General features: G+C 46.2%; 1 protein-coding gene across 4 annotated transcripts; it reads right to left on the reverse strand.

Moving 5' to 3' along the window:
- On the reverse strand, window positions 1-26652 carry LOC137413786 (uncharacterized). 4 transcript variants are annotated; one of them, XM_078771453.1, is made up of 5 exons: window positions 26438-26652; window positions 24944-25376; window positions 24231-24368; window positions 2224-2361; window positions 1-2096 (listed from the first exon to the last, which is right to left on the reverse strand). In XM_078771453.1, the coding sequence occupies exons 2-5, from the start codon at window positions 25362-25364 to the stop codon at window positions 886-888; spliced, it is 1908 nt and encodes a 635-aa protein (XP_078627579.1). In that variant the 5' UTR covers window positions 25365-25376; window positions 26438-26652; the 3' UTR covers window positions 1-885. The 4 variants fall into 4 exon arrangements, with proteins under 4 accessions (XP_078627579.1, XP_078627570.1, XP_078627566.1 ...); XM_078771444.1 differs by lacking the exon at window positions 26438-26652 and adding an exon at window positions 25522-25646; XM_078771440.1 differs by lacking the exon at window positions 26438-26652 and having other exon boundaries at window positions 24944-25646.

The raw sequence follows: 26652 nt of genomic DNA on the forward strand, positions 1-26652 counted from the left end.
TGGGGTCAAACACTGCTTTAATTAACAGTTATAACAACGAGAACTATATACATATGTATAGAGAGAGAAAAAGAGAGAGAAAAAGAGAGAGAAAAAAACCCCAATCAGGCCAACGGACCTACTCGATCCATGAACGAGAAACCTGTGTTGGCATTGATCCCCATTCAATGTCACCACCTTCACTCCAGGGGTGAGAACACAGCAGTCCAAGGGGCCGACGTGAGAGTGATGGAGGACGGGACAATGAGATGCCCAGATGTGAACTCGTCACCTGTGTCACGTCACCACGATGAATGAGGCCTTCTATGTCCGCCCGTCCGTTGCTGCTCCGTTCTCCAGAGCAGTCAATCATTCCTTCTCTCTCGCCCAACAGCCATTCACAGGATTTCAACGCATGGATTGAACCACACAAGCCAAATTTGGGGGAGGAGTGAATAGGAAGAAGAGGCATCAGAGAGGGTAAAGAGGCCACAACCATAACAAGTCAAACTCGAGAGGGGATGAGGGGTGAAGGCAAAGAGGTCACAGACCGTAACAGTTTCTCTTTTGTGTTTTATTTGCAAATGTGCTACTTGAGCTGAGTTAGTAACTTTGAGTTGTTCTTCCTCTAGAGGTGTTGCCACAGCATTTGCTGTCGTCAATATTTGATGTCGTTGTGGAGTTTTCTGATTGACTTCGCCAATCTGATGCCCAATCTCTCTCTCGGTAAAAGTAATCACATTTTAAATCCCAATCAAACTGTTCGATCTCCTGCTTAACACTAGGAAGTTCTTCCGGTTGCTTCTTTTCTTTGGGAGTTTGGACTCCTCTGTGAATCTCATCCCATATGATGTACCCCTATTCCATTTTAGCGTTGGTGATGGTCACCTTTAGATGGTGCAGTAATTATCTATTGTGCGTATGGTCTACTGTATGGGAAATCATGTGCTTTTTCCAACTGCCTTTTTGACAGAAATCTTTATCACATATTGAGCATTTGTATGGACGCTCTCCTGTATGGATCCTCATATGTAATTTCAAATTTGGGTTTAGAGGGAAATCTTTATCACATATCGAGCACTTGTAAAGACGCTCTCCTGTATGGATCATCATATGTCTTCTCAAATTGCTGTTACAAGAGAAATCTTTATCACATATCGAGCATTTGTAAGGATGCTCTCCTGTATGGATCCTCATATGTAATTTCAAACTTTGGTTTAGAGCGAAATCTTTATCACATATTGAGCATTTGTAAAGACGTTCTCCTGTGTGGATCCCCATGTGCCTTTTCAAAATGCTGTTACAAGCGAAATATTTATCACAAATTGAGCATTTGTAAGGACGCTCTCCTGTATGGATCCTCATATGTAATTTCAAATTTTGGTTTCGAGGGAAATCTTTACCACATATTGAGCAGTTGTAAAGACGCTCTCCTTTATGGATCCTCATATGCCTTTTCAAATTGCAGTTATGAGTGAAATCTTTATCACAAATTGAGCATTTGTATGGGTGCTCTCCTGTATGGATCCTCATATGTGATTTCAAATTTTGGGTTTGAGAGAAATCTTTATCACATATTGAGCATTTGTAAGGATGCTCTCCTGTATGGATCCTCATATGTGATTTCAAATTTTGGTTTAGAAGGAATTCATTATCACATATTGAGCATTTGTAAAGACGCTCTCCTGTATGGATCCTCATATGCCTTTTCAAATTGCTGTTACAAGTATAATCTTCATCACGTATTGAGCATTTGCAAGGACGCTCTCCTGTATGGATTATCATATGACTTTTCAAATCGCTGTTATAAGGGAAATCTTTGTCGCAGGTTGAGCACTTGTTCGGGCACTCTCCCGAATGGGTACTCATGTGCATTTTGACGTTACTCGGTGAAGCGAAATCTGTACTGCATTCATCATACTTGTGATGTATTTGACTTTTGAGAACAGTTTTGTGTTTATTTAATTCCACATTGATCTTTGTGTTGCGAGCAACAGACATGCACATGCATGATGAAGGTCGAGAGTCTTGTTCTCGGGATCGTTTCTTCAAAAAAGACTTCTTCGCAGTCAAGCTGCACCTGGATCTTGTTTGTGCAACATGACTTCTTCGTTGTTCTATAAAAATGAAGAATAAAAATCATTTTTCATTTTTTTGGCAAACTCTAAATGCAAAATATTGAAAGATTTCGAAAAATTTTCATGTTCTGAATTCAAAATATTCATTTTGTCGGTTTCTGCTCACCACTTGCAGAACAGGTAGTACTGCCATTTGTCAAATGAACATGTGGATCTCCCTTTGCAGAAGCACATATTGAAGCTCCTGAGACAGATGAATTGTTGTTGTGTTGTCTGCGTTCCACATTCACAGGAGGGACATCACCTGCACAGAATTCAGTGTCAGGCTTTTGCAGAACATTAACTTTAAAACACTGACAAATAGATATCAGGCCAACAGGTAGCATAATAGATGTCACTTCTGTAATTCTGCCACCATTAAGGATGATGAGCCAAGGTGTTTACAACGAGAAGTACATACGAGCTGGTGTGTGTTGCAACCATTTTATCAAAGGTAATTGTTTCCAAATGCTGGACTCAGCATTACCATAAATTGGCGTATAAGCTGCACCCTAATTTTGTGACACTTCACATTAACTTCCTGTCCGGGGATTGTTCCACATGTTATCATATACTGTATGTCGACGCCGGTTGCACCTCATCAAAGCCAAGTTATCCTCACCAGATTTGTCGTGTATTTTTCTGTTATACATTTGTCCCTGTGTTGCTGTTATATTCCACCAAATGTTTAAAGTTATATAGGACCTTGTTACCTTCGCCACCAAATATGGTCTTATCTTTACTGGAAACCTTTATGAATTCCATTCAAATGGCCAAGAACTAATTTGCTCTTAAACTTCTTAATTTTTTCAATGTAAAATTTGTGAATAATTATTTAACCATTCCCTCATATTATTTCAAAGTTATTGCAAAAACAAAAATAAAAAAAAATCAGAAAATGTGAAAAGAAATCATGTAGAATGATTTTTTAAAAACACCCAAGAAAAACACATTTAAAAAAATTAACATCTTGGATATAACTCACTGTCAAGTCTGAAATACGAACTACAAACAAACACAAGAAAGACTTGCAATCTCATGCAACACACAGTCAATGTACTCAATCAAACACAATGCCCAAAATCCATTTGAACAAGAAACCAAAAATTGAGTTGCATATTCAAAGACCTCTTAAAACACAGTTGTAAAATACACTTGCAATGCCACAAACACCAACAAAATACAGGATATATGATAGACAATGCTTTTGAAGGACACATTAAAACTAGATTTAATCAATTCATTAAATCAATCTTCATCTCGCGAGATCTTTGTCAGCGAGGTCACGTCTTTTCAAAGCTGTCCATGCGCTCACGCTTTCGAAGTTATGTAATTTTTCACAATTGTGTTTTTGTCGCAACTGTATTTATCTTTCGGTGTGTGTACCTATAGTGTGTCCTTAGTAAGATTCTCGGTGTTAATTTTTCATACCTGTATACAAAATCGTCGGTTAATTTGTGTCGCATCTTTTGAGGCCGAGTAGGCTACCGTGTCCTACCTTGAGGCTTTGTTTTTCTCTTAGCAGTCCATTGATTGTGCTGCAATTACTTTCGTTCTCTGTTTTTGTCCCAGTCTTTCACCCCATACTTCCTTGTTTAAAATCTCAACTCGAAAAAAAATAAAAAAATTCCTTCTCTGTTCTTATTCATTGTTCTTATTCGTTTATTCGTTGTTCTTATTTGTTCGTTCGTTCTTCGATCACGTGTTTCACCCCCATTTCCATTTTCCATTTACCCAGATAGTTTTCACTGCTAAATTTAAAAATGTTTAAACTTTCCCCTGAAGTACTGTATTCTGTCGTATATTATAACACCTTTTTCTTCTTCTTCTTCTTTAAAGGAGTGCTTTCGACTTGCTCACCAAATCTATTCATTCCAAAAAATAATTCCATCTCTTACAGTTCCTCTTTTCTACATTCCCGAAACTCTCCTACACTCCACCCCTCCTCCAGCATCCTCAAACATATTTTCGATTCGAAGGTCACAAGAAACTCATTTTGCAATAAATGTTCATTTTCCATTAACCGTACACTTTCTCAAATCCAATCTCACCCCTCCCCTCCAAATCTTCACCAGCACCCCTCCCCTCCAAAACTTCCCCATCACCCCCCCCCCCCAAAACTTCCAGATCACCCCTCCCCTCCAAATCTACCCCCTTGCCCCTCCCCTCCAAATCTTTCCCATCACCCATCCCTTTCAAATCTTCCCCCTTGCCCCTCCCCTCCAAATCCTTCCCATTACCCATCCCTTTCAAATCTCCCCCCTTGCCCCTTCCCTCCTAACCTCCCCCCTCCCCTCCGAGACTCTCCATCGCCCTGTCCCCTCCTAGACTCCCCTCTCAACCCTCCTTCTCAAAGCGTCCTCCCCGTTTCTTCCCCCTTCCAACTTTCACCTTCATCTCCCCCAACCTTCTGCCTCGCTCTTCCCCCTCCTCAAATAACACCTCACTGTGCCTCATCCAATCACCATCAAACCTTTTGTCCACCCCATCCTTCCCTTTCTCCAAGCTATTCTGAAATCTCTGACACACCTTCAACAGCACTCCCTATCTCTTCCTCCTCTTCCACATCTTACCATACCCCTCCCTCCCCTGTTTTGTGTCCGATGCTCCCCCTTCCTCTTCCTCTTCATTAACGGTATGGACCTCAAACATCCGGGGCCTTCGCTCAAACTTGACTGATCTCTCCATACAGGTTGCTTCTGACAAACCAGACATGATCTGCTTAACAGAAACTTTCCTCCTTCATGATGTCTCCGATTCCTTGGTATCTCTCCCAGGTTACTCCCTCCTCCGGTATGATAGACCTGAGCCTCGTCCTGGAGGTGGGGTTGCTATCTTTATAAAAAAAACTCTTCCTCACTCGCCCTGCACTGCCCTCTCTCCACCTCATCCCCAGGAATACCTCTGGCTACGGCTTCCCCTTCGCTCCCACCTTTTGTTCATATGTGTGTTGTACCGTCCACCAAACAGTGATGACTCCATCTACATCTCGCTGTCTGATAATATGGACCAACTTCTATCTACCCATCCCAACTCTCTCTTCCTCATATGTGGTGATTTCACTTGTCACCATGCCAGTTGGCTGGGTGTGGGTACCGCTCTCACCAGCCATGGCTCCTCAGCAAAGGACTTCTGCGACTCACTGGGACTGACACAATCTGTCAATTTCCTGACCCGGATCTCAGTCAACGGAGCATCTTCTCTTCTGGTCTTGGTTATGACTAACTTCCCTGAAAATGTCTGCTGCTCTTCTTCTGCTCCAATCGGCTCATCTGATCATGTGCTTGTTAAAGTGGACATCTCTCTGACCATTCTCAGAGAGCCTCCTCAGCGTCTACGAGTCTGGCATTTCACTCAGGCCAACTGGCACGGTCTTCAAGCAGCCATCAATCATCTGGACTGGTCTCCCATCTCTACCACCTCTGACATCAACTCATCCTTGGAATTCTTCAAAAGTAAATTGCTCTCTCTCTCATGCACAGATTTATCCCATCTCGTCTTCAGTTGTCATACCCTTCCTCCCGTACATGGTACACGGAATCTTGTGGTGAGGCTGTTGCCCAGAAACAACTTGCCTTCGTCTCCTGGAACGTAAATCCAATGGAAGGAAATCTCATTTCCTTTCACAAAGCCCGAAACAAGTGTATGTCCAACCTCAGGAGAGCCAGGAAACAATATCTCTCCGTTCTCAAGACCGAACTCTCTTATCTGTCTCCCTCTTCCAAATCCTGGTGGCATCTGGTCAAATCTGTTTCTGGTGTTTGTCCCCCCCTCCATCCCCTCCCTTACCTCAAACGGCTACACAGCTGACTCCACACGTGAAAAAGCTGAATACCTCAACTCTGTGTTTGCCTCTAAATCTTGTGTTCCAAACCCATCCCTCTCTGTACCCACCGTACCCAGTCATACCCAGCTGCTCCTGGACTCTGTGTCCTTTCCTCCTGACAAGGTGGAAAAGTTTCTGTCAACCCTCAACTCTGATTCTGCAACTGGACCTGATGGCATCAGCCCACGTGTCCTAAAATCCTATTCTTCCGCTCTTTCTCTCCCTTTCTCTGTTCTCTTCACCCTCTTTTTTGCTCAAGGTCATCTGCCATCTGCTTGGAAATCAGCCAACTCACCGCTTTGCACAAAAAAGATGCAAAAACAGATCCTAGCAACTACAGACCAATCAGCCTTCTCCGAATTATCAGCAAAGTCATGGAATCCATCATTGCTTTGGATATGAAATCTTTCCTTTTCTCCAATGGCTTGATCTCTGATGATCAATTTGGTTTCAGACCAGGTCACTCTACTCTGGACATGCTGCTTCTGCTTTCTCAACAATGGATGGAGGTCCTCAATGCCAAACAGGAAATTAGAGCTGTCTCCCTTGATCAGCAGCACTCCCTATTTCTTTACGATTTAGCACTCTATACGATTCACATGCCTTCGATACGGTCTGGCACCCCGCTCTGCTCACCAAACTCTCCTCCTTTGGTATCCATGGAAATCTCCACGCATGGCTGGCGGACTTCCTCTCTAGTCGTAGTCAACGTGTGGCCCTGAATGGGTTTCTCTCATCTCCTCTTCCTGTCCAGGCTGGACTTACTCAAGGCAGTGTTCTGGGCTTTGTGCTTTTTTGGTTCACGAGTTATCAAGTGACCACTATATTCGTCATGTGTGTGTGTGTTTGTCTGTCTGTGTGTGTGTCTGTCTGTCCGCAGCATAACTACCCGATGATATCATCCGATCTTGATGAAACTTGGGTGGGAGGTTGATATCATGATCTAGTTGTGTCCTGCCCAGAGTGGGCGTATTGCGCCCATTGTGGGTGGAGCCACGCCCAAAAAAGATGTCTTTTTCGGGGGTAATTGAGTTCAAGCTACATCTTCTCCGAGGGGTTTGGTGGAATCTGACAGGGGTTTCGGTATTTGGTGAGGCCAATATCATGTGTCTAGCCCCACGGAGGTCGATTTTTCTTTTCTTTTTCTTTTTTAAAAAAATTTATTATAATTTTTTTCATTTCATTTTTCACCGAATTTTCGGTATTGTGCAGCTAACTAACCTCATAACTGATTATACATTACAGCAATACACCGGCCTACGTCATTAATTGGTTCCATAAGCTGTGACGTAACTCGGTTTTTGACGTAAACCGGGCGTAATGTCTTTAAAATGCCTTAAAATGAAGACAAACACCGTAAAACTAGAGTAAATAACTGGAGGAGGCTGCGGCTTCGCCCTGAATCTTTGCCGCTCCCTGTCGGGAGTCCATCCGTTGTTTTCTATCGGTCGGGTCTTCTCCTCGAACGGGGTGACCGGCACGGACGTGTCGACCGTGAGCGGGCTTGTGTGCCGAGTGGCTCCGCGGCCCGCTTCACCACGGCGTGCTTTACCTAACGTGTCCGAGCAGTTTCACCGGTGGTCGTGTCGTGTCATCTGTGATGAACGAACGAGCTCAGGGTTCCGTGAACCCGGCCGCCCCGGGGATCGACGCTCGCCTCCGATTCGTAGGCATGCCCCGTCTTTCCTCGAGCGGCCAAAGTTGCGTGCTTCTTTTTTTTTGGACGATGCTATATACTGTACGCAGAAACGACGACGTACAGGCAGGCATTTGCAAACATGCACATGTGCACATGCACACGTCGATCGGTTCGTCGGCACCGGATGCCGGCGAGGTGCCCGACGAGGCACCCCGGCTGGAGGCATGACACGGTCGTTCGTTTCACATGGGCCATGGGGACTGACCTCATCACGGACATTGCACACTGCACGGTGACGTGACATGACGTCTGCCACGGACGGTCGTCCGAGCCGGCATCGTCGTCATGTTTCGCCGTTGCCATGTTACGTTGGTTGTTTTACACAGGAAAGGAACCTTTACACAGTAAAGGCATAATCACAAAAATACCAGCGAAAGGCAAAGCAAGCACACGACCGCAGCACAGGACAAAATGCATATGGCGTCGCCTTTGTTTTGAATGAGAACCAGCATCTATGCGTATGTACAGTATACGGTACGTACATTTTAATATATTTTTACTGTGCTTTTTATTGTATTTTAAATTGTTTTTTAGCTTCTTTTAATGTTAATTTATGTACTACTTTATTTATTTTAAATATATTTTGAAGGAAAAATTTGTTTTTTTCACGTCCTCCTATTATGATGTAGGAGTGACGTTAAGTCGCACATAATGACTTTCGCTGAACTGAAATTTACTCCAAAAGAGTGGCGTTAAGTCGGATTTGACGGAGGTCGAAATGGCGTAAAACGGGGTATTGCTGTATTTTCTATCTCATTTCAAGGTCAGTAACCTTCGTTTTGACATTTCCAGGCCTGGCCTGTCCGGGCCTGTTTCGGTTTTGTCCACCCTTTGTCATCGAATACCGCTCGCTCGTGAACCATCGTCGTCTCCTGACTTGTCTGGTCTTTATTTTTATTTATTTTTATTTTTTTGTACACAAGATCGAGTCAGGTTGGGCATCCTCCGTTGTGCGATGTCCTTCCTTGGCACACCTGAGCTCCTCACCACATACAAGGCTTTCATCTGCAGCTCAATGGAATACTGCTCTCCCCTCTGGGCTGGTGCTCCTGCCTCACACCTAGCTCGGCTTCACGCTGTTGAAACCAAAGCTTTCAGAATCATTGCAATGTCCCGCGATGAAGCTAACTCCGAGGGCCTTTCACGCACTCACCGCAGGCAGGTTGTTGGTCTTTCTGTCTTCTATTGACTCCTCTCCGGCCTTGCTCCCCCAGCTCTCTCTCTGTGCTGTCCCCCAAATATTCCTACAGGTCGCACCAGATCTGCCAGCAACCCTCTTATGGTTAAACTGCCAAAATCTAGCCTCTCTGCTCACCTTCACTCTTTCATTCCTCTTTTCTCCCGCCTCTGGAACAAACTCCCCCACTCCCTTCAATCCCACCCCTCCCTCCAGCTGTTTAGCACCATCTCTTATCTTCCCCCATCCAAAACCTTGATCTTTTCTACCCCCGCTAATTCACCCCAGATCCACTTTTGTGAAATTTCAACTTCTTTCCTGGAAGTCCATGCAGTGTCCATATGTTTTATACCTCTCCCACCTCCCCCCAAGCCCTCTCCCTCCCACAGATCTCTCGATATCCCTGCTCTCAAATGTTGTGTTTGTGTCCTTCCCCCCTCTCTCCCCATCTTGTCTCCCGCTCCCCATATTAATTATTATATGTTTTATGTGTCGCTTTGACTTTTTGTGCGATAAATGTTAGCTCTTTCCTGGTGTATACCCTGGTTTAGAATAGGTACAACGTATCCCTGCATGTCGTAAGAGGCGACTAAGAGGGTTGGCGTCAGGAAGGGCATCCGGCCATAAAAAACATTGCCTCAAAAAGAGAACCATGACAATTACAACTACATATGGACAGAGTACAGCCCGAAGTGGAGATCGGTTTCTGAGGTTTGGGACATGGAATGTAGGGACAATGACAGGGAGATCAGGAGAAGTGGTGGAAGTATTGGTCAGAAGAAGAGTGGACATATGTTGTGTGCAAGAGAGGAGATGGAAGGGAAGTGGTGTGAGAATGGTGAAGGGTAGGCAGGGACAGAAATACAAGTTTGTGTGGCAAGGGTGCCTGGAGTGCATGAATGGTGTTGGTGTCCTGTTTTCTGAGGAGTTTGTAGACAGTGTGGTGAGTGTGACTAGAGTGAGTGATAGGTCGATGATGGTGAAAATGATGATTGGAAAGCTCTTGGTGAACATCATCTCGGGATATGCTCCGCAGGTTGGTCGGAGCGATGAAGAGAAGGACAAGTTCTGGTGTGCGATGGAGAAGCTGATGGAAAACGTGAAATATGAGGAAGTTGTTGTGGAAGGAGGAGACCAAAATGGACATGTGGGAAGGAGTTTGGATGGTTTTGAGGGAGTTCATGGGGGTTACAGATATGGTGTGAGAAATGGAGAAGGTGAAAGGATTTTGGAGTTTGCTGATGGAGCTGATTGGTTGATTTGTAATACTCAGTTCCAGAAAGAGGATAATAAGCTTGTTACATACACGTCAGGTGGGTCGACGAACACCGATGACTACCTGATTGTGCATAGGTGAGATAGGGGGCACCCCGGGACACAAAGGTGATCCCGGGGGAGGAGGCTGTTTCACAGCACCACTTGGTTGTTTGCGACATAAGGCCAGATTAAAAAAAAGAGTTGGTGATCGTCCCCGCCCGACCCTACGAAACACACCCGACCCGAAACTTTTTTTATTTTTTATTTTGAAAAAAATCATTAAAAAACGATCTTTTCACAGTCAAATTTGGCGCCGTTCTGCACCGCATGCGCAGTGCGTGCTGCGTGGTGCATGCTGCGCGGAGCGTCGCAAGTGCCTCGGGCAACTTCAGCCATTTTACGTTAGCCATTCATGGCGGCTATTGTGTGAGATTTTTCCCGCTGAAATCTATTGATTCGTGCTGCTATGGACACCATTCTCTACAGCTGTGGAAGTGTATTCACGGAGATCAACAACAATGGTGATGACGATCCTGAACAGGATACCAGACTCGCTGATCTTTATGTTCGTGCCAATCTGAACTGTGCTTCCCCTATAGAACTAGCGTACGACTCTGCTGGCTATGAAATGCTCTGCATCCACTGGTACTGAGGAGAATTTGGTTGAAAAGGCAGGGCAATACCCTCAATGTAACATTTGTACTGCAAAGCCAGCACCAAAGCGTGGCAGAAATCTTGTTCAACATGCTCAATAGTTTCAAGGTGCCAAGGGCATGGTGTTTATCTGTTTTTCCGATGTCATGGTGGATATACATGTACAGGTGTCTTGCCCTTTCACTACCAAGCTCAGCTAGGACATTCAACATCATCCAAAATCACACAAACACTGTGTTTCATAGAGATTTGGGCAACGTCTGTAAATCTGTGAGATGAATGAAGAAATTAAATCATTTTGAGGAGAAAGGAGTCTTTATTTCATATTTTTCCATGTCAACAAAACTCAATGGAAAGTACGGAAAAAAATAAAAATAAAAACCTCCCTCCCTACCGGAACTTTTGAGAAAAAAGGACGATCACCAACTCTTTTTTTCTATCTGGCCTAAGGGTGAAAGGTGCGAGGAGAGCTCAGCGGGTGAAGTACCAACCGAGAATGAAGGTGTGGAGGTTGAAAGAGGTGACAGTAAGGGATGCATTAAAAGAGAGGCTGAGTAGGGTAGAGGATGATGTGGTTGAGCTTGAAAGTGGTTGGATGTCAATGAAAGATAGTCTGTTGGGAGCCATTGGTGAGGTATGTGGATGGACAAAAGGACCACCAAGGCACTCGGAAACATGGTGGTGGGATGATGAAGTTGGAAAGAGGATTGACAAGAATAGGAAGAAGTTCAACGAGTGGCAGAAGGCGAAGGGTACGGGAGCAGAAAAAGCAGAGCATGAAAGTTATAAGGCAGCCAAGAAGGCTGCAAAGAAAGAGGTAGCAAAGGCGCAGGAGGCATGCAGGAAAATGTTCGGAGAACGCTTGGATTCGGAAGAGGGTCAGAGAGCGGTATTCAGGATTGCAAAGCAGATAGCGAAAGAGAGGTGTGATGTGATGGGGGTGAGTTGCTTGAAGGATGAAGTGGGACAAATCGTTGTGGACCCAGATGGAATTAAAGGAAGATGGAAAAGATATATGGAAATGCTGTTGAATACAGAGAATGAATGGGATGGCAACGTAGAGAGTAACCCAGTTTTGGGACCGGCAGAGAAGATAACTGAGAAGGAAGTTGAGGAAGCAATAAAAGCAATGAAGAGTAGAAAAGCGGGAGGGCCAAAGGGAGTTGTGGGAGATATGTTGAAGGCAGCAGGAAGTTGGGGTGTGAAGAGAGTGACAGAGATCTGTAATCTGGTGGTGAAAGAAGGCTGCATTCCAGTGGATTGGGAACCGAGTACCCTCGTCCCTCCATACAAGGGGAAAGGTGAACCTCTGGAGTGTGGCTCGTACCGAGCGATAAAGTTATTGGAGCATGGAATGAAGGTATTGGAAAGGGTGTCGGAGAGGAGGTTAAGGAAGAAAGTGAAGATCGACGAAATGCAGTTTGGAATTATGCCAGGAAGAGGAACGACAGACGCGCTCTTTATTGGGAGGCAGTTGCAGGAGAAGTAATGTCCTCTCCTCTCCAATTCTCTCTCCTCCACCCTCCTCCTGAAGCTGCCTCCTCCCCACTTCGTCTCCCTTCTATCTCATACCTCCACCCCCCCAAACCTTCTACTTTCCTCTGCCCCCCCTCAAACAACCCCTCACTGTGCCGCATCCCTTCACCAGCAAACCTTTCATCCTCCTCATCCTTCCCTTTCTTGGAACTCTTCTGCAACATCTGAAACACTATCAACTGCTCTCCCTACCTCCCCCTCTCATCCTTCATCTTACCCTACTCCTCCCCTCCCCTGTCCTGTACCCGATGCTCCCCCTCTCTCTTCATTAACGGTATGGACCTCAAACATCCGGGGCCTTCGCTCAAACCTGACTGATCTCTCCATACAGGTTGCTTCTGACAATCCAGACTTGATCTGCTTAACAGAGACTTTCCTCCTTCAAGATGTCTCTGATTCCTTAATATCTCTTCCTGGTTACTCCCTCCTCCGGTATGATAGACCTGAGCCTCGGCCTGGTGGTGGGGTGGCTATCTTTGTCAAAAACTCTCTTCCTCACTCTCCTTGCACTGCTCTCTTTCCTCCTCACCCGCAGGAGTACCTCTGGTTACGGCTTCCTCTCCGCTCCCACCTTTTGTTCATATGTGTTCTGTACCGTCCCCCAAACAGTGATGACTCCATCTACATTTCAATGTCTGACAACATGGACCAACTTCTATCCACTCATCCCAACTCTCTCTTCCTCATATGTGGTGACTTCAACTGTCATCATGCCACCTGGTTGGGTGTGGGTTCCTCTCTCACTAGTCATGGCACCTCAGCAAAGGACTTCTGTGACTCACTGGGATTGACACAATCTGTCAATTTCCCGACCCGGATCTCAGCCAATGGAGTATCTTCTCTTCTAGACTTGGTTATGACAAACTTCCCTGCTAATGTCTGCTGCTCTTCTTCTGCTCCAATCGGTTCTTCTGATCATGTGCTTGTCAAAGTGGACATCTCTCTGGCCATTCTCAGAGAGCCTCCTCAGCGTCGACGAGTCTGGCATTTCACTCAGGCTGACTGGGACGGTCTTCAAGCAGCCATCAATCGTCTGGATTGGTCTCCCATCTCCACTGCCTCTGACATCAATTCTTCCTGGGAATTCTTCCAAAGCAAACTGATCTCTCTCATGCACAGATTTATCCCATCTCGCCTTCAATTGTCTTACCCTTACTCCCGTCCATGGTACACTGAATCTTGTGGTGAGGCAGTTGCCCTGAAACAACTTGCCTTTGCCTCTTGGAAGGCTAATCCAACTGAAGGAAATCTCAGTTCCTTCCACCAAGCTCGGAACAAGTGTGTGTCTACCCTCAGGAGTGCCAGGAAGCACTATCTCTCCTCACTCAAGAATGAACTCTCAAACCTGTCTCCTTCCTCCAAATCCTGGTGGCGTCTGGTCAAATCTGTTTCTGGTGTTTGTTCCCCCTCCATCCCCTCCCTTACCTCAAATGGCCACACAGTTGACATCGCACGTGACAAAGCCGAATGCCTCAACTCTGTGTTCGCCTCGAAATCCTTAGTCCCAAACCCATCTCTCTCTGTTCCCACCTTTCCCAGTCGAACCCAAATGCTCCTGGACTCTGTGTCCTTCTCTCCTGACAAGGTGGAGGAGTTTTTGTCAAACCTCGACTCTGATTCTGCAACTGGACCAGATGGCATCAGCCCACGGGTCCTAAAATCCTGCTCTGCCGCTCTATCTCACCCTCTCTCTGTTCTTTTCACCCTATCTTTTGCTCAAGGTCATCTGCCAGCATCCTGGAAATCAGCTAACATTACCGCTTTACACAAAAAAGGTGCAAAAACAGATCCTTGCAACTACAGACCAATCAGCCTGCTCCCAATTATCAGCAAAGTCATGGAATCCATCATTGCTTCGGATATGAAATCTTTCCTCTTCTCCAATGGCTTGATCTCTGATCATCAATTTGGTTTCAGACCAGGTCACTCTACTCTGGACATGCTGCTTCTGCTGTCTCAACAATGGATGGAGGTCCTGAATGCCAAACAGGAAATCAGAGCTGTCTCCCTTGACATATCAAGGGCCTTTGATACGGTCTGGCACCCAGCTCTGCTCACCAAACTCTCCTCCTATGGTATCCATGGAAATCTCCATGCATGGCTTGCGGACTTCCTCTCTGGTCGTAGTCAACGTGTGGCCCTGAATGGATTTCTCTCATCTCCCCTTCCTGTTCAGGCTGGAGTTCCCCAAGGAAGTGTGCTGGGCCCTGTGCTTTTTCTGGTCTTTATCAATGATCTCTCTGACTCTCTGGAAAATCCTCTCTATCTCTTTGCTGATGACTCCACTCTCTGCCGCTCCATTCCTCTTCCCTCAGATAGGCAGTCTGCAGCCTCCTCACTCTCTGAAGACCTGGACAAAATCACAGACTGGTCAAACAAGTGGAACATGTCTTTCAATCCTGCCAAATCTCACTCTCTTACTATGTCTCTCCGAAAAGATCGACTGGACAACCCTCCCATCTACTTTCTCAACAATCCTCTCCAAGAAGTTCTGTCACTCAAGCTTTTGGGTCTCACTATCTGCCATGATCTTTCTTGGGAAAACCACATTTCCAAGCTGGCCTCCAAAGCCAGTCGCCGACTGGGCATCCTCCGTCGTGCGAAGTCCTTCCTCGGCACACCTGAGCTCCTCACCACATACAAGGCTTTCATCCGCAGCTCAATGGAATTCTGTTCTCCCCTATGGGCTGGTGCTCCTGCCTCACACCTGGCTCGGCTTCACGCTGTTGAATCCAAAGCTTTCAAAATCATTGGAATCTCCCGCGATGAAGCTATCTCTGAGGGCCTTTCACTCACTCACCGCAGGCAGGTAGGTGGTCTTTCTGTCTTCTACCGACTCCTCTCCGGCCTTGCTCCCCCAGCTCTCTCCGTGCTCTGTCCCCCAAATATTCCTACAGGTCGCACAAGATCTGCCAGCAACCCTCTGATGGTTAAACTGCCGAAATCTCGGCTCTCTGCTCACCTTCACTCTTTCATTCCTCTTTTCTCCCGCCTGTGGAACAAACTCCCACACTCCCTTCAATCCCTCTCCTCCCTCCAGGTCTTTAAAACAGCTGTTCACCACCATCTCTTATCTTCCCCCATCCATAACCTTGATCTTTTCTACCCCCACTAATTCACCCCAGATCCACCTTGTTTGAAATTCCAACTTATTTCCTGGAAATCCTGGCAGTGTCCATATGTTTATACCTCTCCCACCCCCCCCCCCTTCACATGCCTCCCCCCCTTCACATGCCTCCCCCCTTCACATGCCTCCCCCCCCCAAAGCCCTCTCCCTCCCACAGATCTCTCGATGTCTCCATGTCTCTCGGTCCCTGCTCTCAAATGTTGTGTTTGTGTCCTTCCCCCTCTCTCCCCGTCTTGTCTGCCGCTCCCGATGTTATTTGTTTTATGTGTCTGTTTGTCTTTCTGTGTGATTAATTTTCGCTCTTTCACGAGCCTCGATCTTGTATACAAAAAAAAAAAAAAAAAAAAAAAAAATAAGTACATGGAGAAGAGGAAGAGTTGTTTCTTGGGTTTGTTGATCTGGAGAAAGCATTCGATAGGGTTCCACGCAAAGTATTGACATGGGCATTGAGGAAGTTAGGAGTGGAGGAATGGTTGATCAGAGTAGTGATGGCAATGTACAAAAGAGCACGCACAGCTGTAAGGATGAAGGACGGGACCAGTGGTGAGTTTGAGGTGAAGGTGGGAGTGCATCAGGGTCAGTACGAAGTCCACTACTATTTGTAGCTGTGATGGAGGTGCTGCCTCAGAATGTAAAGGAGGGTTTACCGTGGGAGTTGTTGTATGCAGATGATCTGGTGTTGATTGCGGAAAGTATGGATGGACTGAAGGAAAAGATGAACAAGTGGAAGGAATGTATGGAGACAAAAGGTCTGAAGGTGAATATCGGAAAGACGAAGGTGATGGCAAGTGGTAAAGCATGTGCTGAGGTGGAAAGAACTGGGAAGTGGCCATGTGCTGTGTGCAGGAAGGGTGTCGGAGTGAACTCCATTCAATGTACAATGTGCGCTGAGTGGGTTCATCAAAAATGTAGTGGTCTGAGAGGGTCATTAACCAGTGTGGCAGCTGCATTCAAATGTAAGGTGTGCACAGAGGGAGCTGCAGATGGAGGAAATGTTGAGTTGGATCTTGGAGACGGCATGAAGCTGGAAGGTGTGAAAACATTTTGCTACATCTGAGACATGCTGAATGGAGAATGTGGATCAGACTTGACAACAGTTGCAAGAGTGAGATGTGCATGGAAGAAGTTTCGGTAACAGAGTGGCGTGCTGATGAGGAGGGGAGTGTCGTTGAAGCTGAAGGGAAAGGTGTATGCTGCATGTGTGAGAAGTGTTATGATTTATGGGACCGAGACATGGGTAATGAACGTAGAGCAGCAACGAAGGCTGGAAAGGGTGGAAATGCGAATGGTTCGGTGGATGTGTGGAGTATCGTTGAGAGAGCGAGGAAGACAAATGATGAATTGCGAAAGATTTTTTTTTTTTTTTTTTTTTTGTATCCAAGATCGAGGCTCGTGAAAGAGCTAACATTAATCACACAAAAAGACAAACCGACACACAAAACACAAAAAACAAGAGGAGCGGCAGACAAGATGGAGAGAGAGGGGGAAGGACACAAACACAACATTTGAGAGCAGGGACATCGGGAGGACTTGGGGGGAGGTGGGAGAGGAATAAAACATATGAACACTGCAAGGACTCTGGGGTGAATTACCGGGGGTAGAAAAGATCAAGGTTTTCGATGGGGGAAGATAAGAGATGGTGGTGAACAGCTGTTTTAAAGACCTGGAGGGAGGAGTGGGATTGAAGGGAGTGGGGGAGTTTGTTCCAGAGGCGGGAGAAAAGGGGAATGAAAGAGTCAAGGTGAGCAGAGAGCCTAGACTTTGGCAGTTTAACCATAAGAGGGTTGCAGACAGATCTTGTGCAACCTGAAGGAATATTGGGGGGACAGAGCACAGAGAGAGCTGGGGGAGCAAGGCCGGAGAGGAGTCGGTAGAAGACAGAAAGACCACCAACCTGCCTGCGGTGAGTGAGTGAAAGGCCCTCGGAGTTGACTACATTGCAGGAGATTCCAATGATTCTGAAAGCTTTGGCCTCAACAGCGTGAAGCCGAGCAAGGTGTGAGGCAGAAGCACCAGCCCAGAGGGGGGAACAGTATTCCATTGAGCTGCGGATGAAAGCCTTGTATGTGGTGAGGAGCTCAGGTGTGCCAAGGAAGGACTTCACACGACGGAGGATGCCCAGTCGGCGACTGGCTTTGGAGGCCAGCTTGGAAATGTGGTTTTCCCAAGAAAGATCATGGCAGATAGTGAGACCCAAAAGCTTGAGCGACAGAACTTCTTGGAGATGATTGTTGAGAAAGTAGATGGGAGGGTTGTCCAGTCGGTCCTTTCGGAGAGACATTGTAAGAGTGTGAGATTTGTCAGGATTGAAAGACATGTTCCACTTGTTTGACCAGTCTGTGATTTTGTCCAGGTCTGCAGAGAGTGAGGAGGCTGCAGACTGCCGATCTGAGGGATGAGGAATGGAGTGGCAGATGGTGGAGTCATCAGCAAAGGGATAGAGAGGATTTTCCAGAGAGTCGGAGAGGTCATTGATGAAGACCAGAAATAGCACAGGGCCCAGAACACTGCCTTGGGGAACTCCAGCCAGAACAGGAAGGGAAGATGAGAGAAATCCATTCAGGGCCACACGTTGCCTACGACCAGAGAGGAAATCCGCAAGCCATGAGTGGAGATTTCCCTGAATACCATAGGAGGTGAGTTTGGTGAGCAGAGCTGGGTGCCAGACCGTATCGAAGGCACGTGATATGTCAAGTGAGACAGCTCTGATTTCCTGTTTGGCATTGAGGACCTCCATCCATTGTTGAGACAGCAGAAGCAACATGTCCAGAGTAGAATGACCTGGTCTGAATCCAAATTGATGATCAGAGATCAAGCCATTGGAGAAGAGGAAGGATTTGATATCTGAAGCAATGATGGATTCCATGACTTTGCTGATAATTGGGAGCAGGCTGATTGGTCTGTAGTTGCAAGGATCTGTTTTTGCACCTTTTTTGTGTAAAGCGGTAATGTTTGCTGATTTCCAAGATGCTGGCAGATGACCTTGAGCAAAAGAGAGAGTGAAAAGAACAGAGAGAGGGTGAGATAGAGCGGCAGAGCAGGATTTTAGTACCCGAGCGCTGATGCCATCTGGTCCAGTTGCAGAATCAGAGTCGAGGTTTGATAAAAACTTCTCCACCTTGTCAGGAGAGAAGGACACAGAGTCCAGGAGCAGTTGGGTTCGACTGGAAAAGGTGGGAACAGAGAGAGATGGGTTTGGGACACAAGATTTTGAGGCAAACACAGAGTTGAGGCATTCGGCTTTACCCACACACCATTTTCCAGAGAGTCGGATGATGGGAATACAGCCTGTGATTGATGCTGTGAAGAGGAACAGGTTGAGATGGTTTGGTCATGTGTTGAGGAAGGATGAAAGTGACTGGTTGAGAAGAGTGATGGAAATGAATGTAGAAGGAAGTAGAGGACGGGGAAGACCGAGAAAGACTTGGCTAAAGATGGTGGAAGAAGAAATGCGGGCAAGGGGGTTAACAAGGAGAGATTTCTTTTTTTGGGGGGGGGATACTGCATCGAGGCTCGTGAAAGAGCTAACATTTTTCACACGAAAAAATCAAACAGTCAAACAAAATATATAACAAGCGTTACGCCTAGGTCCCCCGTCGGGGAAGTGATGTGAGTTGACAAAGTGGAACACGCAGAAAACATGCTATGACATGATATTTCGCTCACAAGGTTCAGACATACATGGAGGCGGCCATTTTGGATTTTGATGTGGCGACCCAATTTTCAATAGCGTTCTTCCGTATGCCTCGATACACCCACACACCAGAAGGTACTTCGATTATTTTTCAAGATATTTCGCTCACAAGGTTAGACATATACATGGCGGCGGCCATCTTGGATTTTGACGTGGCGACCCAATTTTAAACAGCGTTCTTGTTTGTGCCTAGATACACCCACACACCAAATTAGAAGTTGGTACTTCGCTTATTTTTCAAGATATTCATCTCACAAGGTTCAGACATACATGGCGGCAGCCATCTTGGCTTTTGACGTGGCGACCCAATTTTAAACAGCGTTCTTGCTTGTGCCGAGATACACCCACACACCAGATTAGACGTTAGTACTTCGCTTATTTTTCGAGATATTTCGCTCACAAGTTTCAGACATATATATGGTGGCGGCCATCTTGGATTTTGACGTGGCGACCCAATTTTAAACAGCGTTCTTCCGTGTGCCTAGATAAACCCACACACCAGATTAGACATTGGTACTTCGCTTATTTTTCGAGATTTTCATCTCACAAGGTTCGGACATACATGGCGGTGGCCATCTTGGAGTTTGACGTGGCGACCCAATAGATACACCCACACACCAGATTAGACGTTGGTACTTCGCTTCTTCTTCGAGATATTTCGCTCACAGGTTTCAGACATATATATGGTGATGGCCATCTTGGATTTTGACGTGGCGACCCAATTTGCAATAGCGTTTGTCCTTATAGCCGGCGAAGCCGGTGTTGTCAATAAACGCGTACGTATTATGTTGAAAACCTGATTATGCCTTGGCTCGAGAATCCGAAGCGCAGTGGACGCAGCCATCTTGCGGATGCGGAAGTATGCATAACAAATTTAAAACGTTCATTAGGAGTTTCTTTCACCCGTCGTCGTTTGATTCACAATCTTATGCACCTCCGATGTATTAATAAAATTATTTAACACCAACATCGGCCCGCACGGGCCTGGTTATTTTCAACAAAACGCGTCACCAAACACCGGACCCAATGAGAGTCGAGCATTTGCAAAAATATTTCTAAAATGAAAGCGCTCAATGGTGGGTGCCATCGACCGGATGCGGACGTTTGCATAAAACAATTGCGAAAAAGTTCAATAGGAGGTTGTTTCACCCGTCGTTCTTTGATTCACAATCTAATGAAACCTCTAATTAGTAATTAAAATACGTTAAGACCAACCTCGTTATCTTCAACGAAAATCGTCATCAAACACCAGAACCAATGAGATTCGAGCATTTGAAAAAATATTTTTTTACAATCTTATTACGCGTTTCGGAGGGTGAAAACGGCGTCAAATATTCTAACATTGACGAAGAATTATTTTTTAGAAATCTCGTGGCCGTCGGAGAACCGAATCAGCCAATCAGTGCCCTCGACACAGGACATCTTACCAGCGCCCTCGACACGTCTGCGACGCCGGGAACGAGGTTGGTGCAAAACAACCGAATCATGCGTAAGCATATGCTGCTCGAAATAGCAGCAGCAGTAGATGTCCCTGATGATGGGTCATGTTTTTTTCACTGTTTGAGCTTGAGAATTTTCCTACTTCTTAAAATAGGCCTTAAGCTAGCACATCGTATCGTTACTTCCTTAAGCTTCTTGTGACATTTATTGTATGCAGGTATTGGGGAGGACTGTCTGCTCTTCTCTTTTACCAAGTCTTACCAGGTACGGTACCTACTACACCTACCTACTACCAACTACATAACCTACTGATACCATAGTGATGGGTAAAATAGTGGCAAGAGGCTTTGGCTTCGCCGGCTCATTGCGGCTTTGCAGTCGGTACTAGTACCGAGATACACCCACACACCAAATTAGAAGTTGGTACTTCGCTTATTTTTCAAGATATTCATCTCACAAGGTTCAGACATACATGGCGGCGGCCATGTTGGATTTTGACGTGGCGACCCAATTTTCAATAGCGTTCTTCCTTCTGCCTAGATACACCCACACACGAGATTAGAAGTTGGTACTTCGCTTATTTTTCAAGATATGCAGGTTACAAGGTTCAGACATACATGGCATCAGACATACATGGCGGCGGCCTTCTTGGATTTTGACGTGGCGACCCAATTTTAAACAGCGTTCTTATTTGTGCCTAGATACACCGACACACCAGATTAGACGTTGGCACTTCGCTTATTTTTCAAGATATTTCGCTCACAAGTTTCAGACATATATATGGTGGCGGCCATCTTGGATTTTGACGTGGCGACCCAATTTTCAACAGCGTTCGTCGTTATGCCGAGATACACCCACACACCAGATTAGAAGTTGGTACTTTGCTTATTTTTCAAGATATGCAGGTTACAAGGTTCAGACATACATGGCGGTGGCCATCTTGGATTTTGACGTGCGTTGCACCCACACACCAAATTCGAATGCGGTCCTTCGCTTACGCATGCACGCCCGGACGGACGGACACACGGACGGAGGGGAAAGCCATCGTCCCCCTTTCGCTACGCTGTGCGACGGGGGGACAAAAAGGGGAGCGGTAGACAAGATGGGGAGAGAAGGGGAAGCACACAAACACAACATTTGAGAACAGGGACATCAGGAGATGTGTGGGAGGGAGAGGGCTTGGGAGGAGGAGGCATGGGAAGGGGGGCGGGTGGGAAAAGTATAAAACACAAGGACACCAATGACTTCCAGGAAATAAGTTGGTATTTCAAAAAAGTGGCTTTGGGGTGAAATTAGCGGGGGTAGAAAACATCAAGGTTTTGGATGGGGGAAGATAAGAGATGGTGGGGAACAGCTGTTTTAAAGACCTGGAGGGAGGAGTGGGATTGAAGAGAGTGAGGGAGTTTGTTCCAGAGGTGGGAGAAAAGAGGAATGAAGGAGTGAAGGTGAGCAGAGAGTCTTGATTTTGGCAGCTTAACCATAAGAGGGTTGCAGGCAGATCTTGTGCGACCTGTAGGAATATTTGGGGGACAGAGCCCAGAGAGAGCTGGGGGAGCAAGGCCGGAGAGGAGTCGGTAGAAGACAGAAAGACCACCAACCTGCCTGCGGTGAGTAAGTGAAAGGCCCTCGGAGGTAGCTTCATCGCGGGAGATCCCAATGATTCTGAACGCTTTGGTTTCAACAGCCTGAAGACGAGCTAGGTGTGAGGCAGGAGCACCAGCCCAGAGAGGAGAGCAGTATTCCATTGAGCTGCGGATGAAAGCCTTGTAGGTGGTGAGGAGCTCAGGTGTGCCAGGGAAGGACTTCGCATGACGGAGGATGCCCAGTCGGCGACTGGCTTTGGAGGCCAGATTTGAAATGTGATTTTCCCAGGAAAGATCATGGCAGATAGTGAGACCCAAAAGCTTGAGTGACCGAACTTCTTGCAGAGGATTATTCAGAAAGTGGATAGGAGGGTTGTCCAGTCGGTCTTTTCGGAGAGACATCGTAAGAGTGTGAGATTTGTCAGGATTGAAAGACATGTTCCACTTGTTTGCCCAGTCTGTGATTTTTTCCAGGTCTGCAGAGAGTGAGGAGGCTGCAGACTGCCGATCTGAGGGATGAGGAATGGAGCGGCAGAGAGTGTAGTCATCAGCAAAGAGATAGAGAGGATTTTCAAGAGAGTCAGAGAGATCATTGATGAAGACCAGAAAAAGCACAGGGCCCAGAGCACTGCCTTGGGGAACTCCAGCCTGAACAGGAAGAGGAGATTAGAGAAACCCATTCAGGGCCACACGTTGACTGCGACTGGAGAGGACGTCCGCCAGCCATGCGTGGAGATTTCCATGGATACCAAAGGAGGAGAGTTTGGTGAGCAGAGCGGTGTGCCAGACCGTATCGAAGGCACGTGATGTGTCAAGGGAGACAGCTCTAATTTCCTGTTTGGCATTGAGGACCTCCATCCATTGTTGAGACAGCAGAAGCAGCATGTCCAGAGTAGAGTGACCTGGTCTGAAACCAAATTGATGATCAGAGATCAAGCCATTGGAGAAGAGGAAAGATTTCATATCCGAAGCAATGATGGATTCCATGACTTTGCTGATAATTGGGAGAAGGCTGATTGGTCTGTCGTTGCAAGGATCTGTTTTTGCACTTTTTTTGTGTAAAGCGGTGATGTTGGCTGATTTCCAGCAGATAGCAGATGACCTTGAGCAAAAGACAGGGTGAAGAGAACAGAGAGGGAGTGAAAGAGCGGAAGAACAGGATTTTAGGACCCGTGGGCTGATGCCGTCAGGTCCAGTTGCAGAAACAGAGTCCAGGGTTGACAGAAACTTTTCCACCTGACACAGAGTCCAGGTGCAGCTGGGTACGACTGGGTACGGTGGGTACAGAGAGGGATGGGTGTGGGACACAAGGTTTCGAGGCAAACACAGAGTTGAGGCATTCAGCTTTTTCACGTGTGGAGTCAGCTGTGAAGCCGTTTGAGGTAAGGGTGGGGATGGAGGGGTAACAAACACCAAAAACAGATTTGACCAGATGCCACAAGGATTTGGAAGAGGGAGACAGATAATAGAGTTCGGTCTTGAGAACAGATAGATATTGTTTCCTGGCTCTCCTGAGGGTGGACACACACTTTTTTCGGGCTTTGTGAAAGGAAATGAGATTTCCTTCCGTTGGATTTCCTGATGCAGAAATGCATTTTGCTGATGTAGATGCAGAAAATAGGGCAAAATGGAGAAGATTGTCATGGGGGCCGCAAGGCTAACCCCCGCTCTGGCAGGGAAAATGGCCTTAAAATGCATGTTGTTGTTGTGTTGTTGTTATGTTCGCTCTTTCACAAGCCTCAATCTTGTTTTGAAAAAAAAAAAAAAAAAAAACTCTTCCAGGCATCTGCCTCCCATGCATGTGCCATCAATTTCAGCTCATATGGGTAAACCAAGCGAATGGATATGGTATTTGGGCAAATGGAAAGGTGGTTAGTGGATTTGGGGGAGGGAGGAAAGAGATTTGAGGTGATCGGATCAAAAAAAAAGGGAGAGGAGTTGGACGAGGAATCTTTACTGTAACACAAACCAAACTTTATAACACAGAGTAACAAACTTTCCAGCTGGTGTCAAAATGGAATTGCTTTCCCCACAAACTGGGAACAACTTTCCTGTCACCATAAAATATGTGACCGACACAAAAAATTAATCAAATGACATTTCGAAGCATAATACAGCACTTCCTGTTAAGTTACACAAACCTGGATCAACAAGAGGAGAAGTGCTGCTGGATTCTTGTGTTGATGCATCGTTTGACTCTTCAATCGGAACAGAAGATTTCCAAACGTTTTGAGGCACATCCTTTTGGAAATTAGCTGCTTCTTCCAGATCACCTTTACCTGCACACAACTCGACATTTAACCAAATGCTGCACAAAGAAGGTAGAAATGCAAACTACAGTTACTCAAGTTTAGTTTACAACTCGGAGCTTGATTTAGGTTTAAATACAAATTTGAGAATTGAATATGTTATTCCCTTTTGAATACAGAAGTTGTTGAAAGAAAAGAACAATTTTCACATTTTGCAAGTTTATCCAGCAATGGGTTGTAATTTGTTTTTGAATGAAAATTTGACAAAGAAATCGTTCAGATTGGTCAATCAAGGATTTCCATGATATGACGAATTATAGATTTTCCATGATATAAAGCATGGGGATTTTTGGGTTTTTTTGTATACAAGATCGAGGCTCATGTAAGAGCTAACATCAATCACAAAAAATCAAATGGACACACAAAACATCCAATAAAGGGAGTGGGAGACGGGATGGGGAGAGAGAGGGAAGCACACAAGTACAACAGCAGAGAACAAGGACGTCGGAACAGGGATAACTTAAATGTGCCGTTAAACACAGAACACATTGGGAAACTTTCAAAGTATTTCTTGGTTAGCAAAGGTGTATAAAAAAGCAACATACGAGACTTGGCTCTTGATCCATCATCCTGACAGCGGAGGCTGCAGACATCACTGAACCCGATTCCACAGAACCCAGAAACGTTTTCCAGCTGCACATTTTGGGATCTGACAAACTTTTGGGAGAAACTTGAAAGTTCCCGAATAACATTCTCCAAGTTGACAAACAGACTTCCCAACAGAGAAGAACCTGCAATCTGGACATCTTGCGGCTTTAAAAAAGAATTCATAAACTTACATAAGTCAGCATACATTGCAAATTGAAGTTTATCTTTGGCGAGAGAGAGGAGCTCGGTTCGCAATGCATCTGACTCTGTGCAAGCTCGAATAACCTTCTGATTCTCAATTCCAAGCTTATCGACCACTGCTTGGGCTGTTTCTGCTCTCAGGCCTTGTGACTGGAGCCATTCCAAGAAGTGGTCCATTTCACCGATGAACTGCCAGGGATACAATGATCATGTTCATTAATTACTTCATTCATTCATTTCAAGCACACCATTTCACTTTACTACAAGTAACATTTTCTTCAATCAGTTTGAAAAAAAATTTTCGTGAGCTATAATTTTATCCAATCAATCTTACCAGCAGTTCCCAAGTAAGGGAGTGGAAGGGATAAGGGGGGAGGGTGGGAATAAGGGAGTGGAGGGGATAAGGGGGGAGGGTGGGAATAAGGGAGTGGAGGGGATAAGGGAGTGGAGGGGATAAGGGGGGAGTGGAGGGGATAAGGGGGGAGTGGAGGGGATAAGGGGGGAGGGTGGGGATAAGGGAGTGGAAGGGATAAGGAGAGAGGGTGGGAATAAGGGAGTGGAGGGGATAAGGAGGGAGGGTGGGAATAAGGGAGTGGAGGGGATAAGGGAGTGGAGGAGAAAAGGGGAGAGAAAGGGAGAATGGAGGGGAGGGTGGAAGGGATGAGAGTGGAGAAGGGAGGGAGAACAGAGGGAGAAGAGAAGGAGAACAGACGGAAGAAAGGAAAATCAGAGAGGGGTGAGAGGGAGGGGAGGGAAGGGTCGGGAAAGGGGAAGGGAGAGGTGAAGGAAGTGGAAAGGGTGGGGGGAGAGAAGAGAAGGGAGGGGAAAGGGGCAGGGAGAGAGAGAGGGTGGGGAGAGAGTGGAGAGAAGGCATGGGTTGAGGGGGAGGGGAGGGGAAGGCAGCATGAGGGGAGGGGGGGCAAGGGGCAAGTGGGGGAAGTGGAAGGGGAGGGGGAGAATGAGGAAAAATGAAGGGGAGAATGAGGGGTGGGGAGAATGGAGAAAGGGCAGAATGGGGGGAGGTGGTGCAGTTCGAGTTTTAATTTATCCTTTCAAAACACTCAAACATTTTTTTGTGAAAAAATTAATGATTGATTGGGGTCAGGAACCGCACTCGAGTCCTGAAAAAGCCGCAGGTTGCAAATCCTTGCCATCGTTGATGGCTCATCAGCCAATTGACGTTAGATGAAGAAGTGACACCACAGATCGGCCAGTTTCCACGACCATTCAAGGTGCATGAGAGTAATTACCTTTCGTTCACTTGTTCAATTACTTCCACGACCAAGTAAAAGACGACTGTCTTTCCCTCGCGGTCCCAACTGTACTGTCTTTCCCTCGCAGTCCCAACTGTACTGTCTTTCCCTCGCGGTCCCTCTGTACTGTCTTTCCCTCGCAGTCCCAACTGTACTGTCTTTCCCTCGCAGTCCCAACTGTACTGTCTTTCCCTCGCGGTCCCAACTGTACT

This window comes from Myxine glutinosa, chromosome 1, assembly GCF_964187855.1.
Source record: "Myxine glutinosa chromosome 1, kmMyxGlut1.1, whole genome shotgun sequence".
NCBI classification, from domain to species: Eukaryota; Metazoa; Chordata; class Myxini; order Myxiniformes; family Myxinidae; genus Myxine; species Myxine glutinosa.

Bases quoted from the DNA above. Each gene is read 5' to 3' on its own strand.
- LOC137413786 (XM_078771453.1), bottom strand. From the start codon at position 25,364: ATGGACCACTTCTTGGAATGGCTCCAGTCACAAGGCCTGAGAGCAGAA. The intron at 24,369-24,943 runs GTATGTTGCTTT...AGTTGTGTGCAG, and splicing joins TGGATCAAGAGCCAAGTCTC to GTAAAGGTGATCTGGAAGAA. The intron at 2,097-2,223 runs GTGAGCAGAAAC...TCATTTTTATAG, and splicing joins TACTACCTGTTCTGCAAGTG to AACAACGAAGAAGTCATGTT.